This window comes from Epinephelus lanceolatus, chromosome 3 (genome assembly GCF_041903045.1).
Source record: "Epinephelus lanceolatus isolate andai-2023 chromosome 3, ASM4190304v1, whole genome shotgun sequence".
NCBI lineage: Eukaryota > Metazoa > Chordata > Actinopteri > Perciformes > Serranidae > Epinephelus > Epinephelus lanceolatus.
The window spans coordinates 21,324,192-21,345,593 of NC_135736.1; the positions used below are offsets into that span (position 1 = coordinate 21,324,192).

At 42.0% G+C, this 21,402-nt stretch overlaps 1 protein-coding gene across 2 annotated transcripts in view; it reads right to left on the reverse strand.

The window, feature by feature from the left end:
- Positions 1-471: 471 nt before the first annotated feature.
- LOC117255474 (uncharacterized) overlaps positions 472-21,402 on the reverse strand; it is a 53,935-nt gene continuing 33,004 nt past the window's right edge. For both annotated transcript variants that reach the window (XM_033624430.2, XM_033624429.2), the window contains exons 44-65: positions 21,166-21,356; positions 20,979-21,067; positions 17,599-17,726; positions 17,329-17,456; positions 13,060-13,177; positions 12,727-12,945; positions 12,423-12,593; positions 11,888-12,037; positions 11,734-11,798; positions 11,465-11,594; positions 11,134-11,219; positions 10,916-11,045; positions 8,873-9,063; positions 8,570-8,660; positions 8,308-8,437; positions 8,040-8,230; positions 5,683-5,844; positions 5,440-5,576; positions 4,310-4,461; positions 4,115-4,209; positions 3,074-3,950; positions 472-957 (exon numbers count right to left, since the gene is read on the reverse strand). In XM_033624430.2, coding sequence (XP_033480321.2) covers positions 881-957; positions 3,074-3,950; positions 4,115-4,209; positions 4,310-4,461; positions 5,440-5,576; positions 5,683-5,844; positions 8,040-8,230; positions 8,308-8,437; positions 8,570-8,660; positions 8,873-9,063; positions 10,916-11,045; positions 11,134-11,219; positions 11,465-11,594; positions 11,734-11,798; positions 11,888-12,037; positions 12,423-12,593; positions 12,727-12,945; positions 13,060-13,177; positions 17,329-17,456; positions 17,599-17,726; positions 20,979-21,067; positions 21,166-21,356 — 3,708 coding nt within the window. In that variant the 3' untranslated portion in view covers positions 472-880. The remainder of the gene's footprint in view (positions 958-3,073; positions 3,951-4,114; positions 4,210-4,309; positions 4,462-5,439; positions 5,577-5,682; positions 5,845-8,039; positions 8,231-8,307; positions 8,438-8,569; positions 8,661-8,872; positions 9,064-10,915; positions 11,046-11,133; positions 11,220-11,464; positions 11,595-11,733; positions 11,799-11,887; positions 12,038-12,422; positions 12,594-12,726; positions 12,946-13,059; positions 13,178-17,328; positions 17,457-17,598; positions 17,727-20,978; positions 21,068-21,165; positions 21,357-21,402) is intronic.

Sequence of the window (21,402 nt, forward strand, 5' to 3'; positions counted from 1 at the left end):
ATCAACAAAATTAATTGAATAATTGCAGGAACTAATTGACAGATTAGTTGATGATGAGAATAATAGTTTGTTGCAGCCCTAACTGACATAGTGTAGTGTCTGTCCTAAGGTAAAACTTCCAACACATCCTCCAGTACACCAGACAGCAGCTTGCTCCTGAATGAACCACTGTTGAATAAGAAAATGTAATTATACTGAATCTGACCGTAATAAAGGCTGCCACTAACACTGTTATGTGTCTTGTTATTTGCTGGCTTAACAGTTTTACAGACTTAGACTGGAGAAACAGATGGCGGTCACTCAATAACCGAGACTTTGTAAATATATGTATATTCACGGTCATTTTGTAACTACATTTTTAGATGGGTTTACTACACAGATGAAATGACGTGACCCTCTGTAACAACTTTTTCCCTTGAATAACTTGAACAAACTGTGACCAAGCAAGTGACGAGCTTCTGTGATTGTTAATCATGTACAATATGCATTTATTATTAATCTCATTCAGCTTCAGGCATGTAATTAATTTTCAGGGTAGGCCTGCCTAAAATAAGTGCTACCTCAAAGTAACACAGGATTACAGCTACACAAATACAGCAGAAACTGTCACCTTCATTTTTTTGTTAAACCTTTTTATCAAAGAAAAAAACACAAAATCAAGTAAATATACGAGTCTAAAATAAAGTATGAAAAAGTTTCTGAGCAAACATACACACTACAGAATAATCAGTTTAAAAGAATACATTATTTTAAATCTGCTGTATTGTTATTGCACATTAAATATTTTCTTCATAGTAAGCAATGCAACCTAGCATGTAGCTACAGTATTTCCTTCTGTGATATATTATTCATCAGTTACAATAATCAGCCACACGTTTCTTCATACAAGAGAAGTGATGAGGAGCATGAGGAGAGCGAGGAAGGAGAGGCCAGCGTCTGCTCGGATGCCATTGTTACCTGAAACAGAGACGTAAACCCACATTAGACATCAGTGAAGCACTAATAATAAATCCAAATACCAACATATATTCATCTAATGTTCAACTAAGATCAGCAATTAGTGTCACTGAAGCTCCTACATGAAAGTATTTTCCACTTTATTAGGAAAATTAGCCCTCAGTCTATCAGCACCCCAACTGACCATTTGCTAAGCTCCACCTCCTCCTCCTCCTGTGTCTATGCCTGTCAAACTCTCTTCTTTTAATGTTTCTTTAAATAACAGTTGCAGACTTACGACTCCACATTTTAAGCAATTTTGGAAAAAGGAGTCCTTGATTTCAGACACAGGAAAAGCACGCTTCATGACTGGATGGCTGAAATGACAAGCTAGCTGTAGCTAGACAGGTAATTACAGTAACGTTAGCTTCATGAGTTCTTTAAAAACACTGAGTCTCATTCATGACACGAACAAATTTGTGTGTAAACTGCAGAAGGAAATTTATGTGTATTTCGGCATTCATCAATGTATCAGTAGCTCCGATCTTCTTGTAGGCACTAACAAAATCTACACCTGCTTCTGCTTCTGCCTGCTCGTAGTGCTTGTGTAAAAAAGACATTGCACATAAATGTTGCTTGTCATTAGAAATTACAGTTTCATATGCTACTGTTATGATCACAATACGCAGATGCCTTTGAAACAAGTAAGTTAAACATGACAAAAGATTCGAAATGTAACATTTATTTAAATTAGTTGGCATTTAGCAGATTTTTTGAGCTTCAGATTAGAGTTCTTAAAAATGTGAACGAGTTATTTAAATTAACTTTAATACAAAACTGGAAAACGCTGTTCTCTGAATAAATAAAATAACAAACCAACACGCTCCTCCTCTGCCCTCTTTACGCACCGCAGCCCTAAACTGCATGTCATTTTTATTTAATTTAAGCTGGTGAATCTGAATCTGGCAGAGAGTTGGAGCAAGACGGTGTGGTTTTACGCCTATCGGTGGGTTATTGCCGACATTAGACTGCCTGTATTAAGATGTTTAAAAAGTGGTTTAATTTCACAACAGTGACAAACATGCTGAGCCTCGGGGCAAACTAACAGAGAGGTCTCTCCGATGATGTAAGCAACGCGCTCATCTGCAGCAAAGAGCTGTGACTGGGAAGAGCCTCCTGTAGCTGTTGTGTTTTTTGTGTGTACTTGTGCGTTCTTTTCTCCCACCTAGTTTCATATCGAGCTATTTTCGTTTAACTTTTTGGACAGTTTTGGAGAGTTAACGACACCTGATACCTCTTTCCAAGCCTTCACCTACAAGAACTTCAGTCTCAGCGTCGGACAAGTTTTTCTTTTTCTCTCTCCCTCTTTCTTTGTTTGCTCCATGTTTTCAGGTCGACAGGATGCACCTATCCATTCATGGGCGGGGATGTATGCTAATTGCTGACCAGCAGGAGCGTGTTGTCAGTTTACGAATGATTGGCATTCATGAACATGCACACGTGCCTATGATCAAATATGAGTATTCCGTGGCATTCATTAATCCGGAGTAGGTTTTCAGTGCCAAGGTATTTTATATGCAAATTTACTCACAGATTTACTAACATGTCATGAATGAGACCTGATGTGTCCAGCTGAGTTAAGTGTTAAACATTTAGCTGACTTGATTAAAACACAGTCCCAGGCAATAAGGAAACGTTCTTTGTTTATCAGAGGAAGGGGATAGCTGGAGTGTGACTTTGTTTACCCTCCCTGAAGCTACAAATTGTATTCCCTGAACCTCCCCGAGTCACTGGGGGACACACAGGTCATTGGAGCCAATGCAAGAGAAAACAGCACAGGAGTTTTATCTCCGAAACAAACAGCTACTTTCTTCAGCAAAACGCAAACCCTCCTTACAAATCACATCATCATCACACAAGCTGTATATACACTTAGCAGACAGCTGATGACAACATGACAGCCACCCGTCCTATCACACAAAACCAACAAAATGTAATAAGCCGACACATCACGCACACTCCCACACCCACACAGCCGGCACTGGCAACATGTGCATGATGACAGTTTTCCCAATTAAACCACACACAACAGTGGCAGCATCGGCTATCCAGATATAGCGAACTTCTCAGTACTCACCTGAAGTGGTGTTTGTTGTTGAGGGGTTGGGGGCAGCAGCACTGGCAGTGGTTGGAGAGCTGGTAGTAGTGGTCATGGAGTTGGAGGTGGTGGGAGAGGCAGTGGTGGTCATGGAGTTGGAGGTGGTGGGAGAGGCAGTAGTGGTCACAGAGTTGAGGGTAGTTGCAGAGCCGGCTGCGGTGGTCACAGAGTTGGGGGTGGTTCCAGAGCCGGCGGCGGTGGTCACAGAGTTGGGGGTGGTTGCAGAGCCAGCGGCGGTGGTCACAGAGTTGGGGGTGGTTCCAGAGCCAGCGGCGGTGGTCACAGAGTTGGGGGTGGTTCCAGAGCCGGCGGCGGTGGTCACAGAGTTGGGGGTGGTTGCAGAGCCAGCGGCGGTGGTCACAGAGTTGGGGGTGGTTCCAGAGCCAGCGGCGGTGGTCACAGAGTTGGGGGTGGTTCCAGAGCCGGCGGCGGTGGTCACAGAGTTGGGGGTGGTTGCAGAGCCAGCGGCGGTGGTCACAGAGTTGGGGGTGGTTCCAGAGCCGGCGGCGGTGGTCACAGAGTTGGGGGTGGTTGCAGAGCCAGCGGCGGTGGTCACAGAGTTGGGGGTGGTTGCAGAGCCAGCGGCGGTGGTCACAGAGTTGGGGGTAGTTGCAGAGCCAGCGGTGGTGGTCACAGAATTGGGGGTGGTTGCAGAGCCAACGGTGGTGGGAGAATTGGTGGTCACAGAGGAGGGTGTTGAGCCAGCCCTGCCCCCTGTAATCCCCACTCCCAGTCTGTCAAGGTCGCTCTGTAGCTGCCTGCTGGTCCAGGTCTGTATCACAGTTTGGTTTTCATAGGACTTTAAATCTGGCAGGTTGGTGCCAAGAAGATCTCGAACTTCATCAACAGTCAGGGTCTGCGGTGAACAGAGCAGAGAAATGTTATATTAACATGCAAATAAACACACACTTAGCATACAGGCCAAGTTTAGCGACTGCTGTACTTTACAAGTAGCCTGCTTCAGTCCTCTGAGGCATTGCTGCCCACTAAAATACAGTTACACACACACACACCACTAACCAGTAAAACGTTCTCAATGAGACCAATAAAGGTAGCCATGTCCATGCTGATATTGGAGGCTGCCAAATTTTGGACATACGCTAAGTCTGCGCCACCTGCAGGCCAGGAAAGAAATGAACAGCATCAACACTTTTTGTTCACATGATGTTTTCCTGCATGCAGTATGGACGTGCGAGTGTGGGTCTGTTTGCCTACCAAGGTAAGGTTGTATGAGCTGGTAAGTGGAGACAGGAACAAGGGCAGTTGAGCGGGAGCGGGTGTCTGTGGGAAATGCTTGTTTAGCGATCTCGAACAGTGCTTTCTTTTTCTCCTCGGTGCAGTTAGACACTGTCAGGGCGTCAGCTTCTCTGCAGGAGACACAAACACACCGAGTGAGAGACGAGAAGTGGGCAGGTCCAAAAAACCTTTGGTGGGTATAGTAGGTGCTGCATGCCAAAAAACCAATAGAACATACAAGTGCCCACACACTGGAACTCCCTTAATGTTTTATTAAACTTTAAGTACCATTATTATGATTTAAGTACATTCATATGTGTCAGATTATCCCTACTATACGTCAAAACTGGAAGTTGAAGGTCTGATTGTGAGTGATTTTCTATTGTTTTCTCTAAGAGACAAGAAAACTGCACACTCAACCCAGCAGGTGAAAAGTTTACTTTTTGAAACTCACAAGTTATTTTTGTCTGAAAAGCTTCAATTTTATCGGGATTTTTTAAATTTAATAAATTCTTAACTGTGTTAAAGAATATCTGCTACCAATTTTTCCTTTATATTCTTTTTTCCTTTGTTTACTGGGTTTTTAGTCTGATCTTGAAACGATTAACTTTAACTTGAACAGCAAATAAATGCAATATGATTTTATTAGTTTGGTTACACAGAACACAGAAACAGAGAAAGTCAAACCAGCGAAAGGAAATAAAAGACAAAAATGAAAAATAAATAAAAAATTAAATGAATGAAAAATAATTTTAAATATATATTTATACATAATTATAATTTAAAAATATATCTACACTTATAATACATAAAAAAATAATTAAAAATAAACAAATAAAAAACAAAAATAAATTTAAAAAAAGGACGACAAATTAATTAACTCGTGTGACATAAGCAGGGGAGTATTACATGTTTCATTACAATTTTTCAGCTTCCATATTTGCTACAAAAGTTAAAAATGGATGCAATGCAATTGATCCTTTAATGAAACAACTGATTTTCTTCAATTGTAAATAATAAATAATGTGCTTAATCCAAAAAAAGAGTTTTTTACCAACTAATACCAGCGTAACAATCATCCAAACACACACACAGTCCTGACTTCTTACTCGAGGCTTTCTGGGGAGATGGTATTCAAAACATTGGTGTCCAGGGAGCACAGGTTGGTTCCTCCGATTGCATTGAGCTCAGCTTTGCCCAGTGTGTTTCCTTCGTTGCTCAGATACTTTGTGATGATGGCCGCAGCCTGGATGAAGAGAAGAAACATTCATTCATGAGAGCACACAAGCACACATGTGCACACACACACACACACACACACACACAACACACTCTTTTGCTTGTTTGCTTACCAGGGTCGGGTCCCACTCTCCGTTAGACGAGTCCATCAACGCAGAGAGTGTGTCGATCTGAGTGATAGTCCACGTGTTGATGTCATCAGTGGTAGCCACACGGGACGCTGGGCCTAAAAGTTGAACCTGATCCTCTGGGATGACAGAGCTGGCAGCATAAGCCTAAAAGTGTGTGAGAGTCATAGTCAAGTCATTTTTTAAAGTTCTCTGTGGAGTTTTAACTTTAAATAGACAAAGAAAGTAAAGAGAAAAACGGAGCGTTTGCACTGATATATTTCCCTCAAATGATTTTCTCCCAGATTTTTGTATATAGATCTTTAAATATTATTTTGTCAGTTTTGTAATTATATTCATATCATTAAATGTAGTTCCTGAGCCTCTGAATTTTTGTATTATTGTATTATTATTGAAACCTAAAGAGAAGAAAATATAAGTTGAGTGCTGTTCATCTCAGAATAGAAAACAGCGCTGCATCCTGCTACACAAATTTGCATTGTTGTTGTTGAGAAGCTATTTAAACTTCTGTTGGTGGTGGTGGTGTTGGTTACACAAATAACACTTGCACCAAGCTCTTCTTGTAAGCTTAAGTGTTGCTGTCGTTACTTCCAGATCCTGGGTCTTCAACAAGGCCCCTGGACGGTTCCTGGGCTGCCAATTAATTGTTTGATAATCTCATTTAAGTCTTAATTTAAGTTCTTTTTCCCCCTACAGCACTCAACATTAATGACTGGCTAACTGTTACTCATTAATCCAGCCATGACGCCAGGTAACGTTAAATCATTGTGTGGCACTTATTAATGATGGCAAGGTGAACCAGTTAGCTAACAAATTATATTATTATTCAGAGTATACAGACGTTCCTGTGAGCCACAGTTAGTTGTTTTATTACTTTTCAAAGGTTTCTGACACACCGTCCACCTCAGAAACCACCAGCTAGATTATTACTGCCGCATTCACTAGGAATTTTGAACTGCCAAAAAGCCTGTGCATTATGGGTAAAGTTAATCCACACCTTCCAGCCAATCAAAATCCAGAGTTCTCAGTGGCCATGGTGTATAGTGCTCAAGGGATGACAGTTTTCATTTGGCCGACACGGAATTTAGCATCACACTGGTTCCCTTGTCAAAAAACCTATGGTGAAGTTTCCATTGGATTTTGGATTATTGCAGAAAATAAGCTCTGTGACGAACAAACGTTTATGATACTTACATGTTTTGTTCAGCAAGATAACCTTCACAAATGATCATCATTTTCATGATTTTTACAGCCTAAATGCAATCGCCAGAAGTCAAAAGCTAACATTTGGCTATAAAACAACTACACTACGGTTGAATGACCTAACGTCACCACCATAACAAGACTGTAACGCCGTGTTTGGCGCAGCATGGCATGATGATGCTCTGTAGTCTCATTTAGCCACTTGCTATCAATTCCTCTTTTTAAGACACAGAAGCTTCAAAGTTCACAAGTGGGATATTTACTGATTTTATGTCATAGAACAAAACATAGGTCTCTTAAGCTTATGTTAACCACAAACATTACTTTAGGCATCTAACCAGAAACCCATTCAAAAAAACCCAATGCCTCTGAGATGAGGGAACTGTGAGTGGTAAACTCATTTCCAGGTTCTGGGACTCATTCCTGGCACATTCTATAGTATGTATGTAACAGCAAACTTAACTATTATTTATAACCAGTTTCAGCTCTACACGTGACTTGGCTTTACAGGTGTCATCATTATTTTTGCATTTTTATCAGACTGTAATTGTGATCTCTATCTGTAAAGCACTGCAGGAAAAATATGTTCTTTTGCCCTATTAATAAAATGAATAAAAATCACCAGCACAAACAATCCTGAACTTTTATTGCTGGGCTTAAAGGGGAACTATTCCCATTTTTAAAATTCAAAGATGTTGTTCCTACAGTCTAAGGCAGTCAAAAAATATTAGTAAAGATAAACAACTCTAAAAACTAGAATGCAAAAAATCTGGAGCTGAAAGATGGTATAGATGACACTGACAGCAGCCAGGAGATTGTTCTACATATTTGGGTACATTTTCTGTTTCAGAGCTGAGAACACAAGTTAAAGCTAATTTGGGTGTAAAAAAGAAAACAAATATTCTGTTGGTCCAAGACATCAGCCACTCATTCATTGTATACGAAGCAGCTCCAGAATTTATACTTGATGACATCACAAGTTTGAGACTGGTTTCTGGCTTTGATAGAGAGTAGCTCATGTTCACAAATACTGAATTAACTTTCCTAGGCCACAGAAATAAAATACTGTAATTCTTAATTTAGGTGGTGTTCCCTTTTTAAATTAATTTATAAACCAATCACATCCTACTGTCACCCACCTCTCGCAACTTGCTGAGAACAATCTGGAGGTATTCTTCCTGGTCCACCTTTTGGGTGATGGCATCCAAGTTGTCTTTAACAGTTGAGGCGCTGAGGCAGCAGTTGAACTGGGTTATGTCATCATAGTCGAAAGGGAACGTTTCATCGCTGATGGCCACCTGGGTGATTATTCCTACAGTGCACTCATTTTCTAAAACACAAGGAAACAAAACAGTTAAAATAGTAAATTCATAAATAGTAAATAGCAAATAATGGAGGGAGACTCACCAATGGATCGCTTTGACTTCTTTCTAATGGACTTTCTTATTTGTCTCTTCAGATTCCTCTTCTTCTGTCTGCTCACTCCTTGGCTCCTAAGAACTCTGAGGAAATACCTCAAGAATCTCCGCTTTGTTCTCTGCTCGCAAAACACAAAACCAAACATCACCGACCTCAATCCAGCACCAAACGGGTGATGTAATGCCACAGACAAAAGGAAATGCAGTCACCTTTTCTGCTACACGCATTTATTCATATGTTTGTTACTCACTTTTTCAAAGTTATCATAGAAGCTCGAAGTCAAATACAGCGGTAACATCCCAAGGTCCTTCAGTGTATTTTCGTCCCATGTTGACGGAGCTCTGATTATTTAAAAATAAAGGGCATAGAAAGAGGGTATCAAACTGACATTCAGATTTATGTTTTAGTTTTTTGTAAAGACACAGAAGAAAATAGGGGGATTTTTAAAGCTGCTGGTAAAAAATAAATCTGCTGATACTATAGAGACACAATAAAGAGGTTTAATGATGTTTTAAAAAAACTGAAACTAGATGTATTGCTGCTGTTGTCGTACCCGTACTGTGTTGTCCCGCTCTGCAGCAGAGCTTCAGCAGCTGCTGCTTGAGCACTGGTGAGATCCTGGCAGTTTTTGAGTTTTTCCAGAATGGATGGGTCAGAATTCTCGATGTAGGACGAACCCAAAGTGCAGCACATGTTTCCCAGGACTGATACGTTATCCTCTGTCAAACTCGTGGTTGTTATGCCCTTAGAAAATAAAGAGATTAAGAACAGAAATTAATTACAGATTGGAGTATTTTTCTAAAGATATTTTTTGGGGCATTTATGCCTTTAATTGATAGGAAAGCCAAGCGTGAAAGGGGGAGAGAGAGAGGGAATGACATGCAGCAAAGGGCCACAGGCTGGAGTTGAACCTGGGCCGCTGCAGCAACAGGCTTGTACATGGGGTGCCTGCTCTATCCACTAAGCCACCAACACCCCACAGATTGGAATATTAAAAGAACAGATGTGCAAAGCACCTGAATTTAGATTTACATTAAGACTGATGACACTTAAAGTTGTGCTTTTACACTGTAATGTGCACTCTGATATTTTATCTTTTTTTTAAATAATAGTTTAAAATGGTCAGGGTACAATCTAAATCAGGGGTTCAGTCTTAATCCAACATATCAATAGAATAATAATGTCTTAAAAAGTGCCTTTCTGAAGTGCCTTGGATCAGGCACCTCGTGTATGAAATCCTGGACTAATTCAGGAGTCATCAGATTGGAGCACAAAAAACGAAAATAAAATAAAATATTTAAAAGTCAGTGAAATGATCCCAACAACATTTTCTTTGTATGTGAAAAAACTGTCTTGGAGACTGATTTCTTTACCAAAATTATTAACTTGACTTCAGTGGTGCTCTTGTTGATGCTCTTTAGTCTTCACTGAAATTATACCTAAATGATCCATGTGTTTCCACTGACAGACAACATAAATCAAAAGTAAATTGGCCTCCTTTGAGGTTTAATTTAAACCTTTATTTAGTCCCAGAGTAACACTAAAGGTTCTGTATGTGACATTCAGAGCAATAACACAGCAGCAAACCACTGTTTATTATGTAAAGATAAAGTGGAGCAATGGCATCCTGAGGAGAGAACTAAGCCACGCTCAATCTGTGTGTGTTGTAATCAGAGCGTCTCTGTGGTTTGTTGTGTGGTAAGCCGGCCCTGCCGGGTGTAGGTTTTGTTTCAAAATTGAAACAGAAAGGTTAAGGGGTTTAGGCGTCTTCCGCCAGGAAATGTTGAGCATCAAACACTTTATTTCCTACATCCTGGTGAATTTTTGTGCACCAAATTTGTGCCTTTTCTGTACAACCAAACGTTAACTCGAACAGAAAGTCATTAGTCCTCAAGATTTCATTGGTCACTTGGTTGCAGAAAAAAAAGAAGAAAAGCGAGCGTGAACTTCTATTAGGAGCTGCACCTTGTCAAAATAAATCAAATCCTATATGACTGGACTGTGTGGAATTTAATTTGAAAGGACAGACACAGGAGGAGGCCACACTCAGCAGTCAGACAAGAGTCACGTTAAAAAACCAATTACAGCTGACAGATAAATACAGAAAAGCTGATCATTTTAGTGCAGGGTCACTCAAGCTTTACATCTGGCCCACAGACGATAGGCCTACACAATTACAAACATCCCCCTTTAAATCTACACCTAGCCACTGGCTAGCTCAACTCATACATACGGCTGTTACCGCTGATATGGAGAGAGCGTTGTCGCTGAGGTGTAGGGCCCACCCTGGTTCCTCTTTAGTTAAAAAAGTTAGCTTTGTCAGCATTGTTGCCATTGTTTAGCACTGTTTATAGAGTAAGCACCATTAGCTGCTAGCTGCTGACTCAGTCACCTCCATGTTGACAGGCGTATGAAGACAACTCATAAGCTCTGAATTTCACATACAGTCCATTTAAACTTCCTTCAGGAAATTGGTTCAGTTTATTCAACATCATTTGATTTCTGAGAGAGCCAGTTTAAATTTAGTTTACTTGTCTCTTTCAGCATAGAACGTGGGAGCGCAAGATTTTGTGTTGTTCGTTCTTCTGGGACTCACCAGGCAACTCCGTGCATTAGTAAACAGATTAACCCGTATGTAGCTGAGATCAGAGGAGAAAACAGAGAAGTCAGCTTCTGCCAGCTGTTGAAAATAGGACCTGCAGTTGGCCTGTGGCACCAGAGAGTAACTGCAAAGACACAGAGAGACAGTAACTAACACACACTGATCTGACGTTATTACAACAAAATCTGGTTCTATCTTTAGTCCAAACTCACTCATAGTACAGCAGCATATCGTGAGGATAGAGGTTGAAGTTGATGGCATCTGGGTCTCCTTTAATGTAGTTGAACATGCAGGTCAACTGTTGGTGAGAAGCTGTTATAAATTCTGTATATAGTATCTCCTTTGTACTGTAGTTTCACTAAGCCGTGATTTTTAGGTGGAAAGATGTGGAGGTGAAGAACCAAATGTTGAGGCTACAACAGTGTAACATAGACATGTTGTTTTAACTGCATTTCAATTATTCTATTAAGAAATGTAGTGATGAACTACACTTACACAAACACACACACACACACACACACACACACACACACACACACTCACCTGGGTCTCCACCAGTCTGACTTTGTTGCTGCCCGTTCTCCGACAGGCTTTAATCAGCCTCTTGATCTGCACTGTTTGAATAGACCTTACTCCAGTGCACGTGAACCCTTGCAGCACAGAGGATGACAAACTACACACACACACACACACACACACACACACACACACACACACACACACACAAAGTTTGTTATGTACAAACTGAAACCCAGTTGCAGGACAGTTGCCGTATAAACTTTTGTTTTAGTGAAAGCTCCTTCAAAACCTACCTGTTTGGACTCCCAATTGTTGCGGTTGCAGATTCTACAGCTATTACCTCAAAGAACAACTCAACCTATGAAAAAAAAAAGAAGTGTGTAACGACATGCTGTACAACAAGTGCGTTCAGTGCAAAAGTGTGTTTTAGTGTTGCATCCTCCCCACCTGCTGCCGTTTCCATTTCTTCTTGTTAAGTTCGCCAATAACGCTGCCCTTATTTGAGAGGCCCAGCAGCAGAGCACGAGGGATCTGAGTGGCCATTTCATCTGGAACATTCTGTATGATCACCTCACTGCTGCTGTTCACCGATATGATCTAGGTGAGCATGTGAGAGGCAGGTTAAATGTATGTTTCACCTTTGACCCCACCCAACAGGGATGTCATAGTGTCTTCAAGTCCACTTCTACTCCCTGGAGCACAGTGAGAGGTTAAACCACTAGAGGTAAGCAGAAATGCAAATTCCAGGAGGTGTTAAGTTAGTGTTGAAATACTCCACCTTCACCCAAATTAATCCAACAAGTCATGACGTGACTTTTGTGTGTGGTCTAAAGCTGTAGCATCAGTTAGTACTCAGCTGAGGCTTAGAAAAGGCAAACCAAGCTAAACGGTGAGTTTGGTATTTGTCAACGCGGACTCTATTTTCCTGTGTATTTGAACCACATATATAAAATCCTGTAACATAAAAATGAAGCCGTCATACCTGAGTAACAAAAGTTTGCTGGACGATCTGTGGAGCAGTTGTTATGTGTTCCAGAAATGAAGCATCTTTGGATGCAGTAATCAGCTCAGAGCCACTGATGCCGGTAAATGTTTTCGCAGGTACACCCACAACAAGGGAGCCCAGCATGAACAAGGTTGCCGTGCTGTTGATCTGGAGGGAAGGAAAAGGATAGGAGACAGATGTGGCAGCTTTATTCTGACTGGTGTGCTCACAGACACAACCTAAATCTACTCTGAAATCAATAAAATATACAACGACAGACAGACTGACAGAAAGCAGCTACCTCCAAACCCCCTGAAGACATCAGAGACTGGACAATGGCCTTGGCTTGACCTTCATTCCAGCCCATCACAGTGCTGAGAGTGGTGAGGGCATTAAGCAGGTCCTGAGGCTTTATTGTCTTGATCTGACCAGTAGACATGCCGGTGCTTTCATTACCAAGGGCAGAAATGGCCTCAGCATTAATGCTGTCACCAAGGTTACCCGCCAAAGCTGCAGAAACCTGCAGAGGAAAAAAGTAAAAACTTGATCAGTTGCCATCTGTTTGTGAAAAATGTACGCCTCACCAGGAAACTACACTGGCTAATGTATGTGTGTTTTTGCGTGTGTTTATTACCTGTGGGTCCAGATCTGTACAGAGAGTGGTCAGGTTGTGCAGAACTACCATACTTTCATCTTTTGTCAGCTGGCTGAAAGCTGGACCGGGAGCTTCACACCGCATCGACAGAGGAAGTCTGCAGAGAGAGAAGAATCGGTTTACACACAGATAGTATCACCATGTATATGCAGCGCCATCACTACGTACACACGCATCACACACTCTACGTAGGTATTAAGTGCTGGAGGCGGCACCAGAACAGCTAATGATCAAAAATCATAATCAGTGATAAACTATTTGAATTTAAGATGAAGCACATCTACAACAGGCACCATTAGAACACTACAAGCAATATCAATCCATCCATCCATCCTTGTTTTTGGGCCAGGTCGCAGGGGCAGCATGCTGAGCAAAGTTCTCCAGACGTCCTTCTCCCCAGCAACAATTTCCAGGTCCCCGAGGCGTTCCCCGGCCAGACGAGATATTTAATCCCTCCAGCATGTTCTGGTTCTGCCCCAGGGCCTCCAGGGATATCCTGATCAGATGCCCGAACCACCTCAACTGGACTCTTTCTACATGAAGGAGCAGTGCTCTCCGGATATCTGAGCTCCTCACCCAATCTCTAAGGCTGAGCCCAGCCACCCTACAGAGCAAACTCATTACAGCAATTTGTATCCACGATCTTTCTTTCATTACTCAAAGCTCATGACCATAGGTGAGGGTCGGGACGTAGATGGGCCATTAAATCAAAAGCTTTGCCTTCTGGCTCAGCTCTCTCTTTACCACAATCGTCCGCCGTAGTGCCCGCATCACTGCAGATGCTGCGCCAAACAGCCTATCCATCTCATGCTCTATATTTACCTTCACTCATGAACAAGACCTCGGGATACTTGAACACCTTCACTTGGGGCAGTAACTCTCTCCCAGGGGACAAGCCACCACTTTCAAGCAGGGAACCATGGCCTTAGACTTGGGAGGACACTCATCCCTACCACTTCACACTCATGCACGTTCAAGGGCACGGTGTGATGAAGCCAACAGAACCACATCATCTGCAAATAGCAGAGATGCAATATGTCATGCAGCTCTCTCACTCTGTCTCCCTGTCTTGCCATGATTGACCAAAACTTCAGTTCCCTCTCAGTATTCTGTAAATTGTCCACAATGAATCAGGCCGAAAGTCATATCACAACTGTGGAAAGCAAGCACGGCTGAGCCGAAGTCTGGACCAGAGATAGTGGTTCAGGTGGGCAGGTCAAAAAGTAACTCTTTAATAACTTACAATAACACTGCGTGCAATAGCCAATGTTCCACCTTCTCCTCTCTCTCTCTCTCTCTCTCTCTCTCTCTCTCACTCTCTCTCACACACACACATACCTCAGAGAGCACTCAGGCCTGGTCTCTGTGTTTTAAGTATTGTTATATGAGGGGGATGCCGAAGTGAAACTAAACAATTAATATTTACTTAATAATAGTACAACTGCTACTCCTACAAATAATACTAATTTAAGAGCCTACATTAATGGCAAAACAAGCCAAATATTGTCTTAAAATCAGCAAAGGCATCGACTAAATTGGCGATTAGTACAACCCTATCAGCATGTGAGACTGTAGAGACCAGTGTGTCCCCTCCACTTGATGCTGTAACGTAATATACAGTATACAGTATACAAACTATTATTGTATAGTTCTGGCCAGCAGTGGCTCTATTGAGCCTTGTATTCCTTTAGCCCTTAGCAGTAATGATTTTATGAGCTTTTTTAATGACAAAATTCTAACTATTAGAGGCAAAATTCATGACCTCCTGTCCTCAGATAGTACCTATCTAACCTCAAATACAGCTGTAAGACCTAATATATATTTAGATTGCTTCTCCCCAATTTCTCTTCAAGAATTGACAGCAGTGATTTCTTCATCTAAATCATCAACGTGTCTCTTAGACCCCATCCCAACTAGGCTACTTAAGGAGGTCTTTCCTTTAGTTAACACTCATGTATTAGATATGATCAATATATCCTTATTAACAGGCTATGTACCACAGTCTTTTAAGGTAGCTGTAATTAAACCTCTACTAAAAAAGCCCACCCTGGATCCAGAGGTGTTAGCCAACTATAGACCAATATCTAACCTTCCCTTTCTTTCAAAGATCCTTGAGAAAGTAGTCGCAGACCAGCTGTGTGATTTTCTCCATGATAATAATTTATTTGAGGAATTTCAGTCAGGATTTAGAGTGCATCATAGCACTGAGACAGCACTAGTTAAAATTACAAATGACCTTCTGATTGCTTCAGACAAAGGACTTGTCTCTGTACTTGTTTTATTAGATCTTAGTGTGGCGTTTGACACAATTGACCATCAAATTCTACTGCAGAGACTGGATCACTTAATTGGCCTAAAAGGTTCTGCACTAAGCTGGTTTAAATCTTATTTATCTGATCGTTTTCAGTTTGTTGACGTTCATAATGAATCATCCTTACGTACCAAAGTTTGTTTTGGAGTTCCGCAAGGTTCTGTGCTCGGACCAATCCTATTTACTCTATATATGCTTCCTTTAGGTAACATCATTAGAAATCACTCTATAAATTTCCATTGTTATGCGGATGATACTCAGTTGTATTTATCGATGAAGCCAGAAGAAAGTAATCAATTAACTAAACTCCATAAGTGCCTTAAAGACATAAAAACTTGGATGAGCACCAATTTCCTGATGTTAAATTCAGACAAAACTGAAGTTATTGTTCTTGGCCCCAAACAACTCAGAGACTCTTTATCTGATGACATAGTTTCTCTAGATGGCATTGCTCTGGCCTCTAGCACTACCGTAAGAAACCTCGGAGTAACATTTGATCAAGATTTGTCTTTTAATTCTCATTTAAAACAAACCTCGCGGACTGCATTTTTTCATCTGTGTAATATTGCGAAAATTCGGCCTATCCTGACCCGAAAAGATGCAGAAAAATTGGTCCACGCTTTTGTTACCTCTAGGCTGGATTACTGTAACTCTCTATTATCAGGTAGCTCTAGTAAGTCCTTAAAAACTCTCCAGCTAATTCAGAATGCAGCAGCACGTGTACTAACAGGAACTAAGAAACGAGATCATATTTCTCCTGTTTTAGCTTCTCTGCACTGGCTCCCTGTAAAATCCAGAATTGAATTTAAAATCCTACTGTTAACTTATAAAGCTCTAAATGGCCAAGCTCCATCATATCTTAGAGAGCTCATAGTGCCATATTATCCCACCAGAACACTGCGCTCTGAGAACGCAGGGTTACTCGTGGTCCCTAAAGTCTCCAAAAGTAGATCAGGAGCTAGAGCCTTCAGCTATCAGGCTCCTCTCCTGTGGAATCATCTTCCTGTTACGGTCCGGGAGGCAGACACCGTCTCCACATTTAAGACTAGACTTACGACTTTCCTCTTTGATAAAGCTTATAGTTAGGGCTGGCTCAGGGTTGCCCTGTACCAGCCCCTAGTTAGGCTGACTTAGGCCTAGTCTGCTGGAGGGACCCCCCCCATAATACACCGGGCACCTTCTCTCCTTCTCTCTCTCTCTCTCTCGTATTCTATTACTGCATCTTGCTAACTCGGCCATTCTGGATGTCACTAACTCGGCTTCTTCTCCGGAGCCTTTGTGCTCCACTGTCTCTCAGATTAACTCATATCGCAGCGGTGCCTGGACAGCGTGACGTGTGTGGTTGTGCTGCTGCCGTGGTCCTGCCAGATGCCTCCTGCTGCTGCTGCCATCATTAGTCATTAGTCATACTTCTACTGTTATTATACACATATGACTATTGTCACACATGTATACTGCCAGATATTAATACATACTTTCAACATATTGTACCACAGTAGCCAGAACTATAACTATAATATTATTACTTTCAATAATGTTGTTGTAACCTACTGTCATTACCTGCATCTCTCTCTCTGTCTCTCTCTCTGTCTCTCTCTCTGTCTCATTGTGTCATGCGGATTACTGTTAATTTATTATGCTGATCTGTTCGGTACGACATCTATTGCACGTCTGTCCGTCCTGGAAGAGGGATCCCTCCTCAGTTGCTCTTCCTGAGGTTTCTACCGTTTTTTTTTTTTTCCCTGTTAAAGGGGTTTTTTTGGGGAGTTTTTCCTTATCCGCTGCGAGGGTCATAAGGACAGAGGGATGTCGTATGTTGTAAAGCCCTGTGAGGCAAATTGTGATTTGTGATATTGGGCTTTATAAATAAAATTGATTGATTGATTGATATTAGTATATATTAAATGAGTCAAGGGTTTGTGGCTGTTTCAACTCACAGTAAGGGGTTGAAGTTGCTGTCCTGTTGATAAAGGAGGACAGTGTAGTACTCGGTGAGGTTGAGAGGTAAAGCAGAGTGGTTGAAGAGGGCGATGTTCAGAGGGTTCACTGTGAACACCTGGATATCCTGTAGAAGAGGACAGAGAGGCGGTATAAACACTAAAAAGGCAGTCTGTACGTCATTAATCCATCTATCTTCAACTTCATTTTGATCCCAGTGAACAAAGCCTAAGCTGCAGTTTAAAAACGACATAAATTTGGTTCAGTACCTGCTCAGGTCCAAACATGAGAAGATCGTCCAGAGTGAGGAAAGGCATGAATGGGCCGATGTACTCAGCAAACCAGGCTGTGGAGTTTAGTTCTGGATCACTGGAGTTGTAACACCTTGCCGCCGTCGCTACAATGACAAATTACAAATATTTACATGGAGGATTTCACTAAGAGATAAATAAAGAAAAATACAAACATTTTTGAGATATAATGAGACTGACTCTTTTCAGCATGGACCATTTTGTTCTCCTGACAACTGTGAATTACCTAAAGGTCCAGTGTGTGGGATTTAGGGGGGGTATATTGGCAGAAATTAGATAGGTCCTCGTCTACAGATATTGCCATGTTGCACTGCAATGTTTCTACAATAGTCCAGAACGGACAAATCAAACATTGGCTCTAGATAGAGTCATGTACTTTTTTTGTGTCAGCTACCGTAGTTAGTCTGTGACAAGAGCATTGGAAAAACACCTATGTTTAATCTGAAACTGTTTTAGTCAGTAGTTTTATCAGTTTTAATCAACGGGCTGTTTGTTTTAAAGAGACAGAGACCTCTGCGGATAATTCGGCTGCCCTTGAAAACTTCCTAAACATCTGGAACTTAAGTTATCAGAGAAAGTAGGTGACCCCACATTAGCCCGTGCTAGGCTAGCTGCCCGTCTCCAAAACGTGCTGCTTACAGTCTGGTACCTGGTCACTACTAAAGGTTATGATATTGTAATCCTAGTACTGTTAGCATAGGCATAGCCCTGTACTGGACTCTAAGGGCAATGGTCTCCTCCATTCACAAGCACGTATTAGCCCACTGAAATCGACATAAAATGTGTCTACCCAAATATGTGCGGAGCCCAAAGTATATACATACATATATTATGTATATATATATATATACAGTACAGGCCAAAAGTTTGGACACACCTTCTCATTCAATGCGTTTTCTTTATTTGCATGACTATTTACATTGTAGATTCTCACTGAAGGCATCAAAACTATGAATGAACACATGTGGAGTTATGTACTTAACAAAAAAAGGTGAAATAACTGAAAACATGTTTTATATTCTAGTTTCTTCAAAAATAGCCACCCTTTGCTCTGATTACTGCTTTGCACACTCTTGGCATTCTCTCGATGAGCTTCAAGAGGTAGTCACCTGAAATGGTTTCCACTTCACAGGTGTGCCTTATCAGGGTTAATTAGTGGAAGTTCTTGCTTTATCAATGGGGTTGGGACCATCAGTTGTGTTGTGCAGAAGTCAGGTTAATACACAGCCGACGGCCCTATTGGACAACTGTTAAAATTCATATTATGGCAAGAACCAATCAGCTAACTAAAGAAAAACCAGTGGCCATCATTACTTTAAGAAATGAAGGTCAGTCAGTCCGGAAAATTGCAAAAACTTTAAATGTGTCCCAAAGTGGAGTCGCAAAAACCATCAAGCGCTACAACGAAACTGGCACACATGAGGACCGACCCAGGAAAGGAAAACCAAGAGTCACCTCTGCTTCTGAGGATAAGTTCATCCGAGTCACCAGCCTCAGAAATCGCAAGTTAACAGCAGCTCAGATCAGAGACCAGATGAATGCCACACAGAGTTCTAGCAGCAGACCCATCTCTAGAACAACTGTTAAGAGGAGACTGCGCCAATCAGGCCTTCATGGTCAAATAGCTGCTAGGAAACCACTGCTAAGGAGAGGCAACAAGCAGAAGAGATTTGTTTGGGCCAAGAAACACAAGGAATGGACATTAGACCAGTGGAAATCTGTGCTTTGGTCTGATGAGTCCAAATTTGAGATCTTTGGTTCCAACCGCCGTGTCTTTGTGAGACGCAGAAAAGGTGAACGGATGGATTCCACATGCCTGGTTCCCACTGTGAAGCATGGAGGAGGAGGTGTGATGGTGTGGGAGTGTTTTGCTGGTGACACTGTTGGGGATTTATTCAAAATTGAAGGCACACTGAACCAGCATGGCTACCACAGCATCCTGCAGCGACATGCCATCCCATCCGGTTTGCGTTTAGTTGGACGATCATTTATTTTTCAACAGGACAATGACCCCAAACACACCTCCAGGCTGTGTAAGGGCTATTTGACCAAGAAGGAGAGTGATGGAGTGCTGCAGCAGATGACCTGGCCTCCACAGTCACCGGACCTGAACCCAATCGAGATGGTTTGGGGTGAGCTGGACCGCAGAGTGAAGGCAAAGGGGCCAACAAGTGCTAAACACCTCTGGGAACTCCTTCAAGACTGTTGGAAAACCATTTCAGGTGACTATCTCTTGAAGCTCATGGAGAGAATGCCAAGAGTGTGCAAAGCAGTAATCAGAGCAAAGGGTGGCTATTTTGAAGAAACCAGAATATAAACATGTTTTCAGTTATTTCACCTTTTTTTGTTAAGTATATAACTCCACATGTGTTCATTCATAGTTTTGATGCCTTCAGTGAGAATCTACAATGTAAATAGTCATGAAAATAAAGAAAACGCATTGAATGAGAAGGTGTGTCCAAACTTTTGGCCTGTACTGTATATATATATATATATATATATATATATATATATATATATATATATGTGTAAGAGCTTTATGTTTATGACCGTCTTAGCATCCTACACCCTCTCCAGCGAGCAGCATAGTAGCAACAGTGTCCCTAGGTAGAGGGCTCCGCCTGTGCTAATAGAACTAGGGATACAATACTGTATCCTTCGTTCTATCTCACACAGACTCCGTTCTCTGAAACTCTATGGGTACAGTGGGTGGAGCACTGTGAATTAATGCCCTGCCACGACATAACATCGACCCAGCTACACTGATCCTGGCTAGCTAAAGGTTAGTTGCCAGAGCCCACCTACATCTTTTTAACATAGGCCGTCACAACAGAGAAGTATGGGGCCCCCTGCCAAACACATAAGTATGCGACCGAACTGGGTGGAGCCATGGCCTAACCTTGCAGAAGTTAAAAGCTGGTCAGTGGGCAAATCGCCAATAGCTTAGGTGTGTAAAGGACGCTGAGGCCGGCATACAGCTCCTGTCAATGTTATGTTACGACAGGGTGTACATTCATCAGGCTCCAGCCACTGAACCTATAGAGTGCAGTGACAGGCGGAGCCTGTGTGACAGAATAAAGGCTATGATATTGTAACCCTAGTGCAATTAGCATAGGCGGAGCCCTCTGACAAGTGGCCCTGTTGCTCCTTCGCCACTCACTGAAGGGGGAGTAAGATACTGCATATATACTGTGGGCTCTTTGGGTGGGCATTTCTTGATTGGCCAGCTACGTTTATGCATTAAGCTACGTAATTTCAGTGGGTGAATGTGTGCTAGTGACTGGAGGAGAGTATTACCCGTTATCAAAGACGAGCTTTGTGTTATACTGTGGACTGACCTGAGGTGAGGTAGGCTCTGATGGTGTCGAACACATCTCGTCTCATGAAGTCTGCGACAGTGTAGTTGTATTCACCAAGAACTGAAACGCTAAAACCAAAATACGTGATTCAAAAACATCCTAAAATGACATGACACATAAAAACTTTCACACAAGGAGAATTACGTGTTGTGAAAACCACACATACAGCTTTTGGAATGCTGGGCAAGTGGCGTTGTGTGTGTGGCTGGTGCTGATCAGACTCTTTGTGAGGAAATCCAAGTAGTTGGGGAGGCGTCGGTCAAACCAGGCATCAACCTCTGAACTCTCGGTGCTGCTGAGCGCCATAGGCCAGACGCAAGGCAGTGTGGGCCGCCGCACCACCACCGGTAGAGACTCCTGTAGTGTTTGCACACAGTAACATTGTTACTCAAGGAAATACAAA